This window comes from Scyliorhinus torazame, chromosome 1, assembly GCF_047496885.1.
Source record: "Scyliorhinus torazame isolate Kashiwa2021f chromosome 1, sScyTor2.1, whole genome shotgun sequence".
NCBI classification, from domain to species: domain Eukaryota; kingdom Metazoa; phylum Chordata; class Chondrichthyes; order Carcharhiniformes; family Scyliorhinidae; genus Scyliorhinus; species Scyliorhinus torazame.
In genome coordinates this window covers 312660914-312678697 of record NC_092707.1, presented here as the reverse complement: position 1 = coordinate 312678697, position 17784 = coordinate 312660914, and the positions used below count along the sequence as shown (strand labels likewise).

Below are 17784 nucleotides of genomic sequence, written 5' to 3'. Positions count from 1 at the left end.
CCTGCGAAACCCCCCCTGTACAATTAAACCCCACGTACTCCACAATTACTTTCCCAATCTTATCACAAAACCCTCGGTCCCCCAACAGCCCCACATCTAATCGCCACCCCGGCCTCTGCACTGCCCCCTTCTTGCCCCATCCAATGCGGTGCATGATTCGATATTGCAATTGCCGAATATTCCGACCCCTTGACCCTGGACAACAGTGCCTTCCTCACCACAAAAAAGTCAATCCGCGAATAGACCTTATGAACCGAAGAGAAAAATTAATACTCCCGCTTCCCCGGGTGCAAAAACCTCCAAGGGTCCACTCCTCCCATTTCCACCATTAGCCAAGCCAACGCCTTCGCCCCCTTTGCCACCCCCCTCCCTCCCGACGGGACAAACGACCGCGGCCGTCACCTGTCCATTCTTGGCTCCTGCACCACTATTAATACTTGCGAATCCAAGTTGGGGATGGTCCCATACACCTTCTTTACAAACCCTACATTATCCCAGTTGGGACCATACATGCTTCCCAGTGCCACCAACCTCCCCTACAATGCCCCTGACACTATCACATACCTACCTCCCTGATCCGCTACCACTTTCTCCATCTGGAATCTCACTCTTTTACTGACCAGGACCGCTACCCTCGCGCCCTGCCATCAAATCCCGAGTGAAACAACGGACTAACCCAGCCCTTTCGAAGCTTCGCCTGATCCTTCCCCTCAAGTGAATCTCCTGCAGCATCGCCACATCAGCCTTCAAACCTTTCAGATGCGCCAGCACCCTCAATCTTTTGACGGGGCCTCCCAACACCCCTCACATTCCACGTAACTATCCTAACCAGGGGTCTCTCACCCCCCCTTCCTATCCCCCATCATCATCATAACTCCGGGCCCTGCCCCATGAGTCTGATCCTCCCCTTCCATTGTTAACATTGAAACCCCTCCCACCTCCCAGAAACCCCCTGCACTTCCTTTTGAAAAAACCTCACCCAGTATCGATCCCCCCCCATCCCATCTTTTCACACCTTCTAGGCCACTGAAACCTGTTCGTCAGGCTCCAATGTCCGCAGCCCCTCCTCCCACCACACCTCCGTTCACTTAAGTTTGCGAGTACAGGGGCCCTAGCCCAGGCCCTCCCATCCCTCCCCCACCATCCAGTCCCAGGAAAAACAATCAAACACAAACATTGTCATGATATTCAAACACACACATCATGATAGACACACCAACAGACAAATCAGAACACACAACACCACAACCAATCACAGACAAAGACAGGAAACATATAAAAGCACAAACACGACACCTGGTGGACAGTATTAGCTGGAGACGAGGACAAGGACAGACCTGCTACACGACACACTCAGGGAGACAGCACGTGCAGAGTATCCAGAACGAACTGTATATAAGAGTTAAAATAAAATAGAGTTGTACCACATACAACTGTGTTGGCTCATCTGTGCACCAGAGCACCCAACACCACAAACATCTCAGCAAAACAAAAAACCATTGCAACAAAGAATAACGCTAAAAAACTTAACCTTTATAACAGCGTGAAGTAAAAGTAACAATATAGATCAAAACTGCATTTATGCACTCTCCCAACTCCCCTTTCACAGTCCACAACCCTCTTCAGTCCCATTCTTCACTTTTGCCCCAAGCCTTCTGCCTTCACAAACGCCTCCGCCACCTCGAAATAGAAAGTCTCTGGCGTTGTAGGTCACCCTCAGCTTCGCTGGGAACACTGCTCCAAACCACACCCCACTGTTGTACAATGTCGTCTTCACTCTGCCGAAAGCCGCTCGTCTCTTTGCCAGTTCCACCGTCAAGTTCTGATAAATGCGAACACCAGCACCAGCCCACTGCACATCCCGCTTCTGCTTTGCCCAAGACCTTCACCTTCATGTGGTACCTGTGAAAACAGATGATCACTGCCCTTGGCGGCTCATTCAACTTTGGCGTAGGCCTAAGCGACCGATGAGCTCGGTCCAGTTCATACCGAGAGTTCCTCTCCCTCCCCATCAGTTCCGTCAACTTCTTGGCAAAGTACTCAGTCAGCCTCGAGCCCTCCATCCCCTCGGGCAGGCCCACAATTCTCGTATTTTGCCACCTCAAGCGGTTCTCCAAATCCTCCAGCTTTGTGCGCATCCCCTTATTGGCCTCAACCATGCTCCGCAGCTCAACCCTCATCGAGGTGAGCTGATCGCTGTGCTGCGACATGGTCTTCTCCACTCCCTTCATCATCACGCCCTGCTCCCTCACCTCGGCCGATGTCTTCGCCACAGCCACCCTCACCGGGGCAATTGCCTCCTCCACCAACGCCTTCAAAGCCACCGCCATCTCATTTCTCAACACCTCCATATGTTTTGCGAATTGCTTCTCCGACCCCAAGGACATCACCTCAGTCATCGTCTCCACCGTAAGCAGTGCGGCCCCACCCAGCAGTCCAGCCTCCGCCATCTTGCCAGCTCCTGGGCTGGCCCTCTCACTCGATGGTGGACCCTCACATCCTCCCTTCTTCTTGGCTGTTTTCCTTTGACTTTTTGACATTCTTTGCCTTTGTTATACCTTCCTACACCCAATCATGCGCAAATTTCTTCCAGGACCGGACATTAAAATGCCTAAAAACACAGCTCAGCATGCGACTTCCCCTTTACTTGCCACCACCGGAAGACCTCCTTCTGCCTATTTCAATGAGAGAAAGTGTACTTCCATATATGAACGGATTTTCTGTATAAAGTACGGAAAATCCATGCTAGTTGGCAACTCTGTATCGACACACATTTCTTTTGAATGCTGATGTCAAACTACTAGCTATGGTGTTGCGATTGGATAGAACATAGGGTGTTTTCATATGCCGATGACCTGCTTCTGTATGTTAGGAATCCAGTCTCCTCTATGGATGAAATAATGAAGTTACTCAGGAGCTTTGGATCCTTTGTGGAATACAAGCTGAACCTGGAGCAGAGTGAATATTTTCCGGTTAACTCCTGGCGAGGGAAATCAATCTGGGGGTATTACCTGTTTATCTTGCCAGAGGTAGCTTTCGTTATTTGGGTATCCATGATTGGCCATCACTCCATCGATTGAATTACACTAGTTTGGTGAGCGGACGAGATCCGACTTGCATAAGTGGGATAACCTCCCTCTGTTCTTGGCGGATAGGATCCAGACTATAAAAATGAATATCCTCACAAAGTTTTTATTTATTTTTCAGTGTCTGCATACTTTTCTCCCTAAATCTGTTTTTGCTAGGATAAATAAATTAGTGGCCTCCTTCATTTGGGCTGGGAAGACACTAAGAATCGGTAGGGCATTCCTTCCGAGGGACTGACAGAAGCAAACATGGGGAGAATGTGCAAACTCCACACGGACAGTGACCCAGAGGCGGAATCGAACCTGGGACCTTGGCGCCGTGATGCAGCAGTGCTAACCCACTGTGCCACCATGCTGCCCTTTGCCAGCTATTCTTAATATTTATCTGGAGCCTTGTCCTTTGATAGCCATTTTCGGGTTATCAGACCTGCTGGAGTTGCAGACAGGGGTGAAGGCAGATATTCTCACGTTTACCTCGTTACTAGCCTGGAGGCGAGTTCTGCTGGGATTGATATCTGCAGCTCCTCCCAGTGCCATGGTCTGCTTGGGTGACCTCTTGGAATTTCTACATCCGGAGAAGATCATGGAGTTGGTCGAGGGGTTCTACCCAGGGGTGTTTCACGTTTGGGTGGAATTTACATGGCTGGTTGTGTTTTTATGATGTTGCATTATGTAGCATCCGCTTTCTGTGTTGATAGTGTTTTTCAAAATAAATTTAGAGTACCCAATTCCTTTTTTCCAATTAAGGGACAATATGGCCAATCTCGCACAGCTTTCTGATCATTCTCCAATGCATTACATTTTGAATCTTTTGTTGCAAAATCTCTCCATGGCCTTAGTCCACCCTAACTCTGCAACCTTCGACAAACTTTATTCCCTTCCTACTCCATTTTGTCTGGACTCTTGTACCCTCCTTCGTGGCAGTTTTAGGGTAGCTTAGTCCTGCCCTCTGTAATGCCCTCTCTAAATCGGTCTTCCTATTTCTCGGAGTAAGAAACCTTCTCAAAAGTTATTTCCATGCTCAAGCCTTCTGTCATTCTTCTAAATCTCTCACTTGGCTTGGTGTTACTATAGTTGACCCATTACTCTGTGAAGTGCTTTGGAACATTGTGTAAACACATGACATCACTTCATTCTTACCAGTTTGAGCCTGAAGTTTTCTTAGGTTGTAACCACCTGGGCCAACAAACCTAGCTCTTTTTGACACTGGCACTGTCACTGTTTCTGAAAAATACAAATAAATGCACCTCCTGATTTTCAAGTTTTACTTTTTCCTGAATTGAAGTCCAAAGAAAACAGGCAAAAATCAGACAAAAGCAAGTACATGCTTTTTGGAATAAAAATGAAACAAAAGGTTGTTAGAAATCCTTACATTTAATCAGCAAAACAATTTTGGAAGGAACAAATGAAATGCTTTTAAGGTAAATAGTTGTCCTCACAAAGTCTAATGGTAGAGAAAGTGGATGTAGGTCTTTAGCTACATTTTGATGACCTTTTGCCATTTGGTCCTTTGTTAAAAGAAATAAAACCTATAAATGTTGATGTTCAGATGTTGAGTAATCGGAAGGAAACTAGGTCTTAATTGCCAGCAGATTGGAGTATAGGAATAAAGACGTCTTGGTATAATTTTACAGGGCTTTGGTGAGACCACACCTGTGTAGTAGTTGGTCTCCATACTTAAGAAAGGATATACTTGCACTGGAGGCAATACAACAAATTGGTTATTGGGATGAGAGGGTTGGTCTATGATGAGAGGCTGTTAAATTGGGTCTATATTCTTTGGAATTTAGAAGAACGAGAATGATCTCAGTGAAACGGAGAGGATCCTTAAAGGGTTTGACAGGTAGACACAGAGGTTGTTGCCACTGGCTGGTGAATCTAAGAACAGAAGAACTAGGAATAATTCAGCCCCTCGAGCCCACTCTGGACTGTGATGAGGAGAAATTTATTCACTTAAAGGGTTGTGAAACTTTGGAATTCTCTACCTCCGGAGGATTATGGGTGCTCCATCGTTGACTGTATTTAAGCTGGGATAGACTGATTTTTGGTATCTCAAGGGATCAAGGATATGGCAAGTGGTCAGGAAAGTGGAAGTCCAAGGTCAACCATGATCATATTGAGTGGTCGTATAGTCTACTCCTATTACTTGTATTCGAGTGTACAGTCACTTGGATGCAATGCAGATGACTGGAGGTGTACCCTGTTGATGCTGCCCTAATTCTTGACAGATGAAGTGTTCTTCACGCAAAACAGGAAAAACAGCTGGATGTGCCACAACAGAGCTGCAATATGTCAACATTGACATGCTTCACCAGAATTAAGCCTAATTTCTTTCAATTTTTAGAGAATTCTTGCGTTTAATCTTAAAATCAGAAGATTAGAAATAAATGCAAAATGGAGAATGTTCAATTCCGAACAAAATTAATCGTTGTATAACTAATATCTTACTTTAAAAATTAGATGTTAATTTCATAAACGTGAAAATAACCACAAATCTCAAATGCACGCGACTAAATGTTTTTTGACTAAGGGTCAGAATTATATGAAAAAGGAAGTATTCTTCAAAGCATCACATGTTGATCAAGTTAGATATTTATTTTAATTGCAGCTAGGTATCATTTTGTAGGTATAAACATTCTTTTAAAAACATACTTTAAAAATTATACTACTGCACCTAATAATCACATTAACAGATGGTAAAACAGAAAGGTAATTCGGTATTGAAAGTGAGAGTTATAAACTTACCTAGAACGGGTCCATTTTCTTTTCTTTTTTCTCTAGGTTTAGTAATTGCTTTACTCATTATGCTCAAAATCTCCTTCTTGGCAACTAGTTGAAAAAGCAACAATATTAGAACAATGCAAATTGCAATTAAAACCAGTTATATTGTGAGATGAATGACAGGTTTACCTGAAGCTTGTTGGATAGCTTCCATTATAATTTTCAATGGCAGTCCTGCTATTTTAATGTCTGCCTAAGGAAAAATAAATGACATTTTTCAGTGGAGCACTAAAAACTATAAGAATCAAATCCACAGGATCAACTTTTATCAGTATATTTTTTGACACACTGGGGGCGGGATTCTCCGACCCCCCGCCGGGTTGGAGAATTGTCGGGGGGGTGGGGGCGTGAATCCAGCCCCGCCGCCGGCTGCTGAATTCTCCGGCGGCGGTTTTCGGGCGGGGGCAGGGATCACGCCGCGCCGGTCGGGGGCCGTTGGCAGCAGCCCCCCCCCCCGGCAATTCTCCGGGCCCCAATGGGCCAAACGGCCGCCTGTTTTCGGCTAGTCCCGCCGGCGTGAAATGGACATGGTCCCACACGGTGGAACCTGGCTGGTAGGCCGTCTACTGGAGTCCTTGAAGGGGGGGGGGGGGGGGGAAAGAGAGGATCCGCCCCCGGGGCGGGGCCCCACGGTGGCCTGGCCTGCGATCGAGGCCCATCAATCTGCGGCAGGCCTCTGCAAAGGAGCGGCACTCCTTCCTTCCGCGCTGGCCTCTGTAGGGCTCCGGCATAGCCGGCGCGGAGAAGAAACCCCCTGCCCATGCGCAAGAACACGCCGGCGGTTCTGCGCATGCGCCAGAACACGTCGGCGGTTCTGCACACGCGCGGGACCATGGCGATCCTTCGGTGCCGGTTGGCACGCCGCCAACCCCTCCGGTGCCGGCCTAGATCCTGGAAGTACAGAGGATTCCGCAACTTCCGGGTGGCCCAATGCCGGAGTGGTTTGCGCCGTTCTTGGCGCGGAGTCAAGCCATCCCGCCAATTGCGGGAGAATCCCGCCCTGATGTTTTATTTGCTTTACTCAAAAGAAGAATTAATATTACTGTAACTGAAGTTTGATTAACCGAAAATATATGTCTCAAAACAATTCATTACGAATATACAATCACAGGAGGAACAAAGGAAAACTATAATAGGATCAGTCAATAAATCACAGACCTCTCACGGGATGCAATTTGAATCTTTATTGTGCAGGCGAGGCCATTTGCCATCGAGTCTGCACCAATCTTCTGAAAGAGCTCTTACCAAGGGTCATGCCCCTACTCTATCCCCATAACCCAACAACTCCACCTAACCTTTTGGGCAGTAAAGGGTAATGTAGCCTGGCCATTCCACCTAACCTTTTAAAAAAATAAATTTAAAGTATTCAATTCTTTTTTTTCCCCAATTAAGGGCAATTTAATGTGGCCCATCCACCTACCCTTGCACACCTTTGGGTTGTTGGGGTGCGACCTACGCAAACACGGGGAGAATGAGCAAACTTCACACAGACATTGACCCGGGCCAGGATCAAACCCGTGTCCTCAACGCTGTGAGGCAGCAGTGTTAACCACCGTGCCCCCCCCAATCCACCTAACTGCACACCTTTGGACTGTGGGAGGAACTGAAGCACTTGGGAGGAAACCCACGCACATATGAGGAGAAAGTGCAAACTCCACACAGTCACCCAAGGCCAGTGACTGAAGAATTGAAAATGTACGAGATTAGGATCAATTCATATGAATCCACATCCTAATATCTGAAAATTGCTATTCTGAAAATATGAAACTCACAGCAATTCAATTCAGCAGATGCAAATTCCATACTCAAGATTTTTTTAGCATAATAATAATCTTTATTAGTGTCACAAGCAGGCTTGCATTAACACTGCAATTAAGTTACTGGAAAACCCCTTAGTCGCCACACTATGGCACCTTTTCGGGTTCACTGAGGGAGAATTCAGAATGTCCAATTTACTTAACAAGTACGTCTATGGGACTTGTGGGAGGAAACTAGAGCACCCTGAGGAAACACACACAAACACGGGGAGAACTTGCAGACTCCGCTCAGACAGTGAACCAAGCCAGGAATCGAACCTGGGTCCCTGGCGCTGTGAAGTAACAGTGCTAACCACTGAGCTACTGTGCTGCCCTCACTGCCATGGTCCCTCACTGTTAAACTTATAATGTTGGAGGATAACCGAGGGCTTTGGGTTGAAATTTCTTTAACCCAATTTTACTATCTGGTCAAGGATCTTCCATCGGGTGTCTCTGGGGATGTGCGATTCCTCATCAAATTATACGTTTGGGGCATGCAAGCTGTCAGAAGTATCACCTTCTGCTTGTCCTTGCCTGTGATCTCGTTCGTGGTAAAAAAAACGTTCAATGTCCTGACTCCAATTGTCAACCCTCAAGTCAAATGAGTCTAGTTTACCAATGATAGGCATTTTCACTCACAATTTAAATGATTCCAACTCTTGCTGGTGCTTCACTACTTTCTCAATTGTTCCTTCCGTTCCCCCTCAATTCACAACAACTGTTGGCAGTGATTGAAAAATTTTACTCCGTCGCCAATGTGGTGGTTTGAGACATACACAGGAGGCTACCAGCAGTTAACAAAGGGATTTATGATGAAAGGCAAAGGCAGATAGATAACAGGTACAGAGTGCTAAACAGGTCTTAACACTTCTGCTCTTGGTCCACACTAACCGAATTCCTGCTCCCAGGGCCCTGCTCAAACTCCCTATTGGCTGTGGTTTGTGCTCTCCCCGCGTGACTGGACTTGAGGCAGTCACATGGTCCATGGAGTCCCCTCTAAACAGCCACGCTACCACAGAAATTTTTCATATTTCTTTCTTTGACTGCTACACAGTGTTTTATTGATTTCTAAAAGGGTAAGACAAATATAGGTGAAATTATCCTAAAATCCCAACTCCCAATATGGGGGGCAGCACGGTAGCATGGTGGTTAGCACAATTGCTTCACAGCTCCAGGGTCCCAGTTCGATTCTGGCTTGGGTCACTGTCTGTGCGGAGTCTGCACATCCTCCCCGTGTGTGCATGGGTTTCCTCCGGGTGCTCCGGTTTCCTCCCACAGTCCAAAGATGTGCAGGTTAGGTGTATTGGCCATGATAAATTGCCCTTAGTGTCCAAAATTGCCCTTAGTGTTGGGTGGGGTTACTGGGTTGTGGGGCTAGGGTGGAGGTGTTGACCTTGGGTGGGGTGCTCTTTCCAAGAGCCGGTGCAGACTCGATGGGCCGAATGGCCTCCTTCTGCTCTGTAAATTCTATGATAATCTATGAATCTATGAACTCAACGTTCAGTAACATTGATAAGGTGTCTAAGCAGAGGCTTGTTACAAAATTCAGCAGTACAAGGGAAAATTAGCAGCATAGATGGAAATTTGGATGATGGATGGATAGGAAATACAAAGATAGGGTAAATATTACTTGGAATAAGGAAGGTTCTAAAGCACTTAATCAGAAAGAGCCATGTATTCATAGGACTGCAAAAAACGATCTCAGGACATAGGTAAGTGATTTGGCTCGGCAGGAGTGCTGTTGCCTCAAAACCAGAAAGTTGTGAATTTCGCTCCAGATGTTTGTGCGTATATTGCAGGATGATATTTCAGTGCAGAACTGAGGCGGTTTTGTATCATCGGAGAAGACATTACACGGAGATTCCACGAATCCTCTCGTAAAAGATATGACATTATATGAAGAGCAACCGAGAGGTTATCTTCAATTATCGGACTGATTTTATCTCTCAACCATCATCACTGAAACAAAAATTTCCAGGTGTGGTATTTCATTGATGTTTGCGGGATTATTCTGTAAGCAAATTGGTTGCTGTGTTTCCCTAAAATACAACTTTGAAGTACTTCACTGGTTGTGAAGTGTTTTGGGGCATCTTGTTGTGAAGGTGAAAGGTGTTATATAAATGTAAGTTCCTTTCATCTTTTTTTCTTAGCTTGAATTTAAGGTGCAAGACCATGAGATAGTGTATTCTGGGATGAAATACAATTTGAGAGAGCATAACAGTGGAAATATTCTAAAAGGTGTGGAGGGACAGGGACCTGGCGTGGTATTTAATGGCGAGCTGGTGAAAGTTTTTTGTAGCCTCTTTTAGGGAAGGCCCACCGAATTATGTGCCATGCATCTGCCCTTCCTCGTGAACAATGACCTTGGGGCCGAAGGCCACAGAGGACTGTTAATGTATTACAGGCCAGCAAAGCTATTGAATGACAGTGCTCCTGAGGAGCTGGTAGCAGCTGTCAATTACAACATCCACCAAGGTCCGGTATCTTTGCTGGATCCCAGGCCACAGATGAGTGATGGTAGGACAGGGGTCATTGCGGGTGGTGGTGGGAGAAGGGGGTTTAGTAGCAAGGGCTGGCTCTCAGCGGGCCCCCTTCCCCATGCCAGGTCCCTCCGAGTGCTTCTGAATAAAGGATCACCCCCCCCCCCCCCCCCCCCCCCCCCTTGCTTCCCCAACTCTGCAGAAACCCTCAAGCAACCCCATGATGGTTCGGTTGCTGTTTTCCCAAATGGTGAACCACCCATCACTGAACTGCCACAGAGTGGTGCATTAATTTCTGCCCTTGGAGCGCAAGCACATTATATATAATGCAGTTAAAGCTGCTTAAAAAAATGGCTTTTGAATTTCTAAATTATACTATAAAGCAAGAGAAAAAATCAAATCAAGAGAAATTCATACAAGTAATTGTTATGTCATAGTTGAAGCACTATTTACAGTTTTGAGCACCTTATTACGGAAAGGACTTTAAAACTATAGAAAACACACAGTGTAGATTAACACTGAACCAGCAATGATAAACTGGATGATTTTCATTGGGACAGAGAAGGCTAAAAAGAGATTCCATAGTTTTTTCCCCAAGATTCAGAGCTTTGATGAAGCAAACAGTATTTCTTCTGGACTGTGACATGGGGGTCATCAATTTAAAATGATCAACAGTAGAGCAAATGCTACAATTACCTGTAAAGCAGTTATTCCTTTGTTTGTGCCCGCCATCTTGAAGTCCATATCTCCATTATAATCCTCAATACCCTGCAAGAGTCATGTTTTTGAAAAATGTTTTTGAATGGGCATAGATATAAGTCAATAAATACACGTGTCTGGTGGGGAAGGTTAAAGACGACCTGCAAAGGTGGGACAGTCTCCCACTATCCCAGGTGGCCGAGTGCAATTGGTTAAGATGAATATCTTGCTGAGATTTCCGGTTTTCCTGCCTAAGACATTCTTCAGAGAGATCAACCGGCTTGCAACTGGGTTTATTTAGGCGGGTGAGGGCCTGAGGATCAAGAGGACGGTGCTCCAGAGGGAGAGACAAGTAGTGGCTTCGACCGTGCCAAACTTTCAATTTTATATTGGGCGGACAATGCTGAAAAAGTGCTAGAGTGGTGTGGGGATTCAGAGGAGCTGTGGGTCCGGGTGGAAGCGGAGTCTGAGAGGGATGCAAGCCTGGGAGTGTTGGTAACGGCTCCACTCCCGGGTGCTGAAGAAACACTTGACCAACCTGGTGGTAGTAGCCATGTAAAAAATTTAGAGGCAATTCCGTCAACATTTCAGTTTGAAAGCTGCCTCAAGGCTCACTCCCATTTGTGCAAATCAGTTATTCGAGCCTGCTCGGTCAGATGTGAAGTTTAGGGAGTGGAAGGAAAAAGGTTTGAGGAGGTGGGAGATTTGTTTTTGAGGGTTGGTTTGCTAGCCTGGGGGAACCAAAGCAGAAATATGGACTGATGGGTTCAGGTATCTGCAGGTACGTAGTTGGGTCAAAAGGCATTTTCCAGCCTTTCCAGTGAAGCAGCAAACTCTCTTGCTCGAGCGGATTTTATCTTGCTCAGCGTCAAAGGTGGCCAGTACTTCGGGCATATACCAGTGGATAGAGGGAGAAGAGATGTGCTCGGTTGAGGGTGTGAAGGCAAGGTGGGCAGAGGATCTGGAGCCGTTCTTGGAAGAGGAGCTTTGGAGTAAGGCACTGAGGAGGGTGAATGTGACCTTGTCTGGTAGTGTTTCGAGCACACTTCACAAAGGCCAGAATTAGTTGTTTTTTCGATGTGGAGGAGGATAGATGTGACTGGTGTTTGAGGTGGCCGGTGCACCACACTCACATGTTCTGATTGTGCTCAAAGCTGGTGAGTTTCTGGAAGTCTTTTTTGATACTATGTCAGCAATTCTGGGCATTGGATTGGAGCCTTGTCCACTGGTGATGATTTTTGGGGTTTTGGATGTGCTAGAGCTCTGGACAGGGGCAGGGGAAGACGTCTTGGCCTTTGCCTCGCTTGTGGCATCGAGGCAGAACCTCTTGAGCTGGAGGTCGACTGCACCGCCAAACGCCTTGGCATATTTGCACCTCGAGAAGGTTACGTTTACCGTCAGAGGGCCGGTGGAAGGGTTTTACCATGGATGGTGGCCGTTTGTTTCCTCCGGATGTTCCGGTTTCCTCCCACAAGTCCCCAAAGACGTGCAGTTAGGTAATTTGGACATTTTGAATTCTCACTCTGTGCATCCGAACAGGTGCCGGACTGTGGCGACAAGGGACTTTTCACAGTAACTTCATTGCAGTGATGATGTAAGTTTACTTGTGACAATAAAGATTATGATGTATTTTAAAGAATTGGCCACTGTCAGCTATTCGGGAGTGGGGGGGGGGGGGGGTTTAGTGATGAAGTTACAATGTTAAGGCGGCACTGTGGCTAGCACTGCTGCCTAAGGTGCTAAGGACCCGGGTTCGATCTCGGCCCCGGGTCACTGTCCATGTGGAGTTTGCACATTCTCCCTGTGTCTGCGTGGGTTTCACCCCCACAACCCAAAGATGTGCAGGTTAGATGGATTGGCCATGCTAAATTGCCCCTTATTTGGAAAACAAATAATTGGGCACTCTAATTTCTATTTAAAAAAAGATTATAATGTTGCAAGGGGAAGAGGGGGGTTCTTACTGTTTGGTTGTTATTCTGTGTTATTGTATGCTTTGTACAAAAATGGTTAAAAATTATGATAAAAACATTTCCAAAAAAAAGATACAAGTCAATATGGGTCATAAAGCAAATGTTGTAACAACTCTTAAGCAAAAACAAACCAGAATATCAGTCAGGAGACGGTAATCTTCGATTTCAGTAGGTTTGTCTAGATTTATTTTTGTGATAAGGCCGACAGCCACACCAGCCACAGGAGCTGAAATCGGAACACCTGTCGGATAAATAGAATGCCAAAACTAAATTAGATTATAAACCCCACCCAAGTGTGAAACAAATACTTAGGGGCCAATTTTCCAGCCACGTTGCACATGGCACAAATCCCTCTATGTCGGGAAAATTTGGCGTAGACTAATGATTCGCACCATGTGCAAAACAGTTTACAATCTCCCAGGGTTCTTCCTGCTGGCGGGAATGGGATCTCGCCCAGAAATGGCGAGAAGCGGATTTAAATGTATTTGAATGAATTTCAATCTCATTAACACGGTTGAAGTCAGACCTTCTGGCCTCGCGCAACTTTCCCGCCCATCAGCAGGATGCCAGCTGATCGCCAATTAAGACTGGTCTTACAAATGTGGACCAGATGTGATGGACTACAAGAGGGAGGAAGGAGGAGAACCCCTCTCCACTTACATCCAGGGAGCACAAGGGTACAACAGCTACTGGCCAGATGTCATGGGGAGGGGCTTCCTTCAAGTGAGCAAGGTCAGGGGTCTCATTCGGGATGGGATAGCAGTGGATCTGTGCAGCCTGCTTTCTTTCATGTTTAACATCCCATAACAGTGCAAAGCACAGTTGCAGCCATCTGTCCTAAAAGCTTCTCACAGGATACAGCAGCATGTCTCTTGGAGAAGCATTTCACTCCAATGGACTCTGTAGTTTCAATGTTGCCCGTACATCTGCTTTTATCCCGTTGTACTTGCTTGTTTACATTCAATTTCACACCCCATTGATTTTTGATTTTTATGACACCCTTCGGTTTAGCCAGCTGCTGCCTGCTTCATAGGACCTATAGAGATTGTTTATTTACGCCCCATTAACTCTCAAGAGCTGCCTCCATTGCACACCTGAGGCCTGGCTGACCTCAGTTTCTTTCACTCTCCATTATGACAGAGCTGTGTGGCTTGCTTGAAAGCTTCCTCAAATGTACACCTGGTGTCACCGAAGGCGGCTCGGAGACCATTGTAGCCCCTTGGCAGTCGCAGTGCTGAAGGGCTGTGTCCTATTGGGAGAATCCCAACACCAGTAATTCTTGGCTGGGGTGAGGCGGGGGAAGAGAATAGCACAATTGCTTCACAGCTCCAGGGTCCCAGGTTCGATTCCAGCTTGGGTCACTGTCTGTGCGGAGTCTGCACATCCTCCCAGTGTGTGCGTGGGTTTCCTCCGGGTGCTCCGGTTTCCTCCCACAGTCCAAAGATGTGCAGGTTAGGTAGATTGGCTATGATAAATTGCCCTTAGTGTCCAAAATTGCCCTTGGTGTTGGGTGGGGTTACTGGGTTATGGGGATAGGATGTTGACCTTGGGTGGGATGCTCTTTCCAGGAGCCGGTGCAGGCTCGATGGGCTGAGGGGCCTCCTTCTGCATTGCAAATTCTATGAACAAGAAGGGGTTGATGCCGGTAAACATTGATGGATGGGGGTATTGCGGGGTCCTGATGTCTGAGATGGTGGTGCGGGGGGGGGGTCTTCAACGCCATCTTGAGAACAGGACGCCCTGAAGTCAGGCTTGTTGGTGTGTTTAGGCCCCGCCATCACAATGCTGGTGAAAATCATGGCCCCCTCCGACAAAATGACCAAGTGTGGGAAGATCGCGAATGGAATCGCGGCATTTGCATCAATTTTCCGTGTCCAAAATTAGTTAGTCATTTTTGAGGAAAATCCCACCTTTAAAGTCACTAGTCTTTGGTATATTCTAGCACTATATCTCGGATCGTGTTTTCGGGATCCTTAAGGGGGAGGGGGAGCAGCCCCAACCCGTGGTCCACATAGGCACCAACGACATAGGTACGAAAAGGGATAGGGATGTAAGGCAGGAATTCAGGGAGCTAGGGTGGAAACTTAGATCTAGAACAAACAGAGTTATTATCTCTGGGTTCTTACCCGTGTCACGTGCTAGCGAGACGAGGAATAGCAAGAGAGAGCAGTTGAACACGTGGCTACAGGGATGGTGCAGGAGGGAGGGTTTCAGATACCTAGATAATTGGGGCTCATTCTGGGGTAGGTGGGCCCTCTACAAATAGGATGGTCTACACCTGGACCAGAGGGGTGCCAATATCCTGGGGGATATATTTGCTAATGCTCTTCGGGAGGGTTTAAACTAGTTCAGCAGGGGGTTGGGAACCTGAATTGTAGCTCCAGTACACAGGAGGTTGAGAGTAGTGAGGTCATGAGTAAGGTTTCAAAGTTGCAGGAGTGTACCGGCAGGCAGGAAGGTGGTTTAAAGTGTGTCTACTTCGATGCCAGGAGCATCCGGAATAAGGTGGGTGAACTTGCGGCATGGATTGGTACCTGGGACTTCGATGTTGTGGCCATTTCGGTGACATGGATAGAGCAGGGACAGGAATGGTTGTTGCAGGTGCCGGGGTTTAGATATTTCAGTAAGCTCAGGGAAGGTGGTAAAAGAGGGGGAGGGATGGCATTGTTAGTCAAGGACAGTATTATGGTGGCAGAAAGGACGTTTGATGAGGACCCGTCTACTGAGGTAGTATGGGTTGAGGTACGAAACAGGAAAGGAGAGGTCACCCTGTTGGGAGTTTTCTATAGGCCTCCGAAAAGTTCCAGAGATGTAGAGGAAAGGATTGCAAAGATGATTCTGGATAGAAGCGAAAATAACAGGGTAGTTTTTATGGGGGACTTTAACTTTCCAAATATTGACTGGAAACGCTGTAGTTCGAGTACTTTAGATGAGTCCGTTTTTGTCCAATGTGTGCAGGACGGTTTCCTGACAAAGTATGTGGATAGGCCAACGAGAGACGAGGCCATATTGGATTTGGTACTGGGTAATGAACCAGGACAGGTGTTAGATTTGGAGGTAGGTGAGCACTTTGGTGATAGTGACCACATTCGATTACGTTTACTTTAGCGATGGAAAGGGATAGGTATATACCGCAGGGCAAGAGTTATATCTGGGGGAAAGGCAATTATGATGCGATCGGGCAAGACTTAAGATGCATCGGATGGGGAGGGAAACTGCAGGGGATGGGCACAATTGAAATGTGGAGCTTGTTCAAGGAACAGCTACTGCATGTCCTTGATAAGTATGTACCTGTCAGGCAGGGAGGAAGTGGTCGAGCGAGGGAACCGTGGTTTACTAAAGTAGTTGAATCACTTGTCAAGAGGAAGGAGGCGGCTTATGTAAAGATGAGACATGAAGGTTCAGTTAGGGCGCTCGAGAGTTACAAGTTAGCTAGGAAGGACCTAAAGAGAGAACTAAGAAGAACCAGGAGGGGACATGAGAAGTCTTTGGCAGGTAGGATCAAGGATAACCCTAAAGCTTTCTATAGATATGTCAGGAATAAAAGAATGACTAGGGTAAGAGTAGGGCCAGTCAAGGACAGTAGTGGGAAGTTGTGCGTGGAGTCCGAGGAGATAGGAGAGGTGCTAAATGAATATTTTTTGTGGAATTCACACAGGAAAAAGACAATTTTGTCGAGGAGAATACTGAGATACAGGCTACTAGACTAGAAGGGCTTGAGGTTCATAAGGAGGAGGTGTTAGCAATTCTGGAAAGTGTGAAAATAGATACGTCCCCTGGGCAGGATGGGATTTATCTTAGGATTCTCTGGGAAGCTAGGGAGCAGATTGCTGAGCCTTTGGCTGTGATCTTTATGTCATCCTTGTCTACAGGAATAGTGCCAGAAGACTGGAGGATAGCAAATGTTGTCCCTTGTTCAAGAAGGCGAGTAGAGACAACCCCGGTAACTATAGACCAGTGAGCCTTACTTCTGTTGTGGGCAAAGTCTTGGAAAGGTTTATAAGAGATAGGATGTATAATCATCTGGAAAGGAATAATTTGATTAGAGATAGTTAACACTGTTTTGTGAAGAGTAGGTCGTGCCTCACAAACCTTATTGAATTCTTTGAGAAGGTGACCAAACAGGTGGACAAGGGTAAAGCAGTTGATGTGGTGTATATGGATTTCAGTAAAGCGTTTGATAAGGTTCCCCACAGTAGAAAATACGGAGGCATGGATTCAGGATGATTTAGCAGTTTGGATCAGAAATTGGCTAGCTGGAAGAAGACAAAGGGTGGTGGTTGATGGGAAATGTTCAGCCTGGAGTCCAGTTACTAGTGGTGTACCACAAGGATCTGTTTTGGGGCCACTGCTGTTTGTCATTTTTATAAATGACCTGGACGAGGGCGTAGAAGGATGGGTGAGTAAATTTGAAGATGACACTCAAGTCAGTGGAGTTGTGGACAGTGCGGAAGGATGTTACAAGTTACAGAGGGACATAGATAAGCTGCAGAACTGGGCTGAGAGGTGGCAAATGGAGTTTAATGCAGAAAAGTGTGAGGTGATTCATTTTGGAAGGAATAACAGGAAGACAGAGTACTGGGCTAATGGTAAGATTCTTGGTAGTGTGGATGAGCAGAGAGATATCGGTGTCCATGTACATAGATCCCTGAAAGTTGCCACCCAGGTTGAGAGGGTTGTTAAGAAGGTGTATGGTGTGTTAGCTTTTATTGGTAGAGGGATTGAGTTTCGGAGCCATGAGGTCATGTTGCAGCTGTACAAAACTCTGGTACGGCCGCATTTGGAGCATTGCGTGCAATTCTGGTCGCCGCATTATAGGAAGGATGTGGAAGCATTGGAAAGGATGCAGAGGTGATTTACCAGGATGTTGTCTGGTATGGAGGGAAGATCTTATGAGGGAAGGCTGAGGGACTTGAGGCTGTTTTCATTAGAGAGAAGGTTAAGAGGTGACTTAATTGATGATCAGAGGATT

At 46.5% G+C, this 17784-nt stretch overlaps 1 protein-coding gene across 2 annotated transcripts in view; it reads right to left on the bottom strand.

Annotated features, from left to right (window-relative positions):
- The window catches only part of pnpt1 (polyribonucleotide nucleotidyltransferase 1, mitochondrial), a 137625-nt gene that overhangs the window by 28749 nt on the left and 91092 nt on the right, over positions 1–17784 (bottom strand). For both annotated transcript variants that reach the window (XM_072507824.1, XM_072507823.1), the window contains exons 19-23: positions 12944–13053; positions 10840–10911; positions 5997–6060; positions 5832–5915; positions 4227–4310 (exon numbers count right to left, since the gene is read on the bottom strand). In XM_072507824.1, the coding sequence (XP_072363925.1) occupies positions 4227–4310; positions 5832–5915; positions 5997–6060; positions 10840–10911; positions 12944–13053 (414 nt within the window). The remainder of the gene's footprint in view (positions 1–4226; positions 4311–5831; positions 5916–5996; positions 6061–10839; positions 10912–12943; positions 13054–17784) is intronic.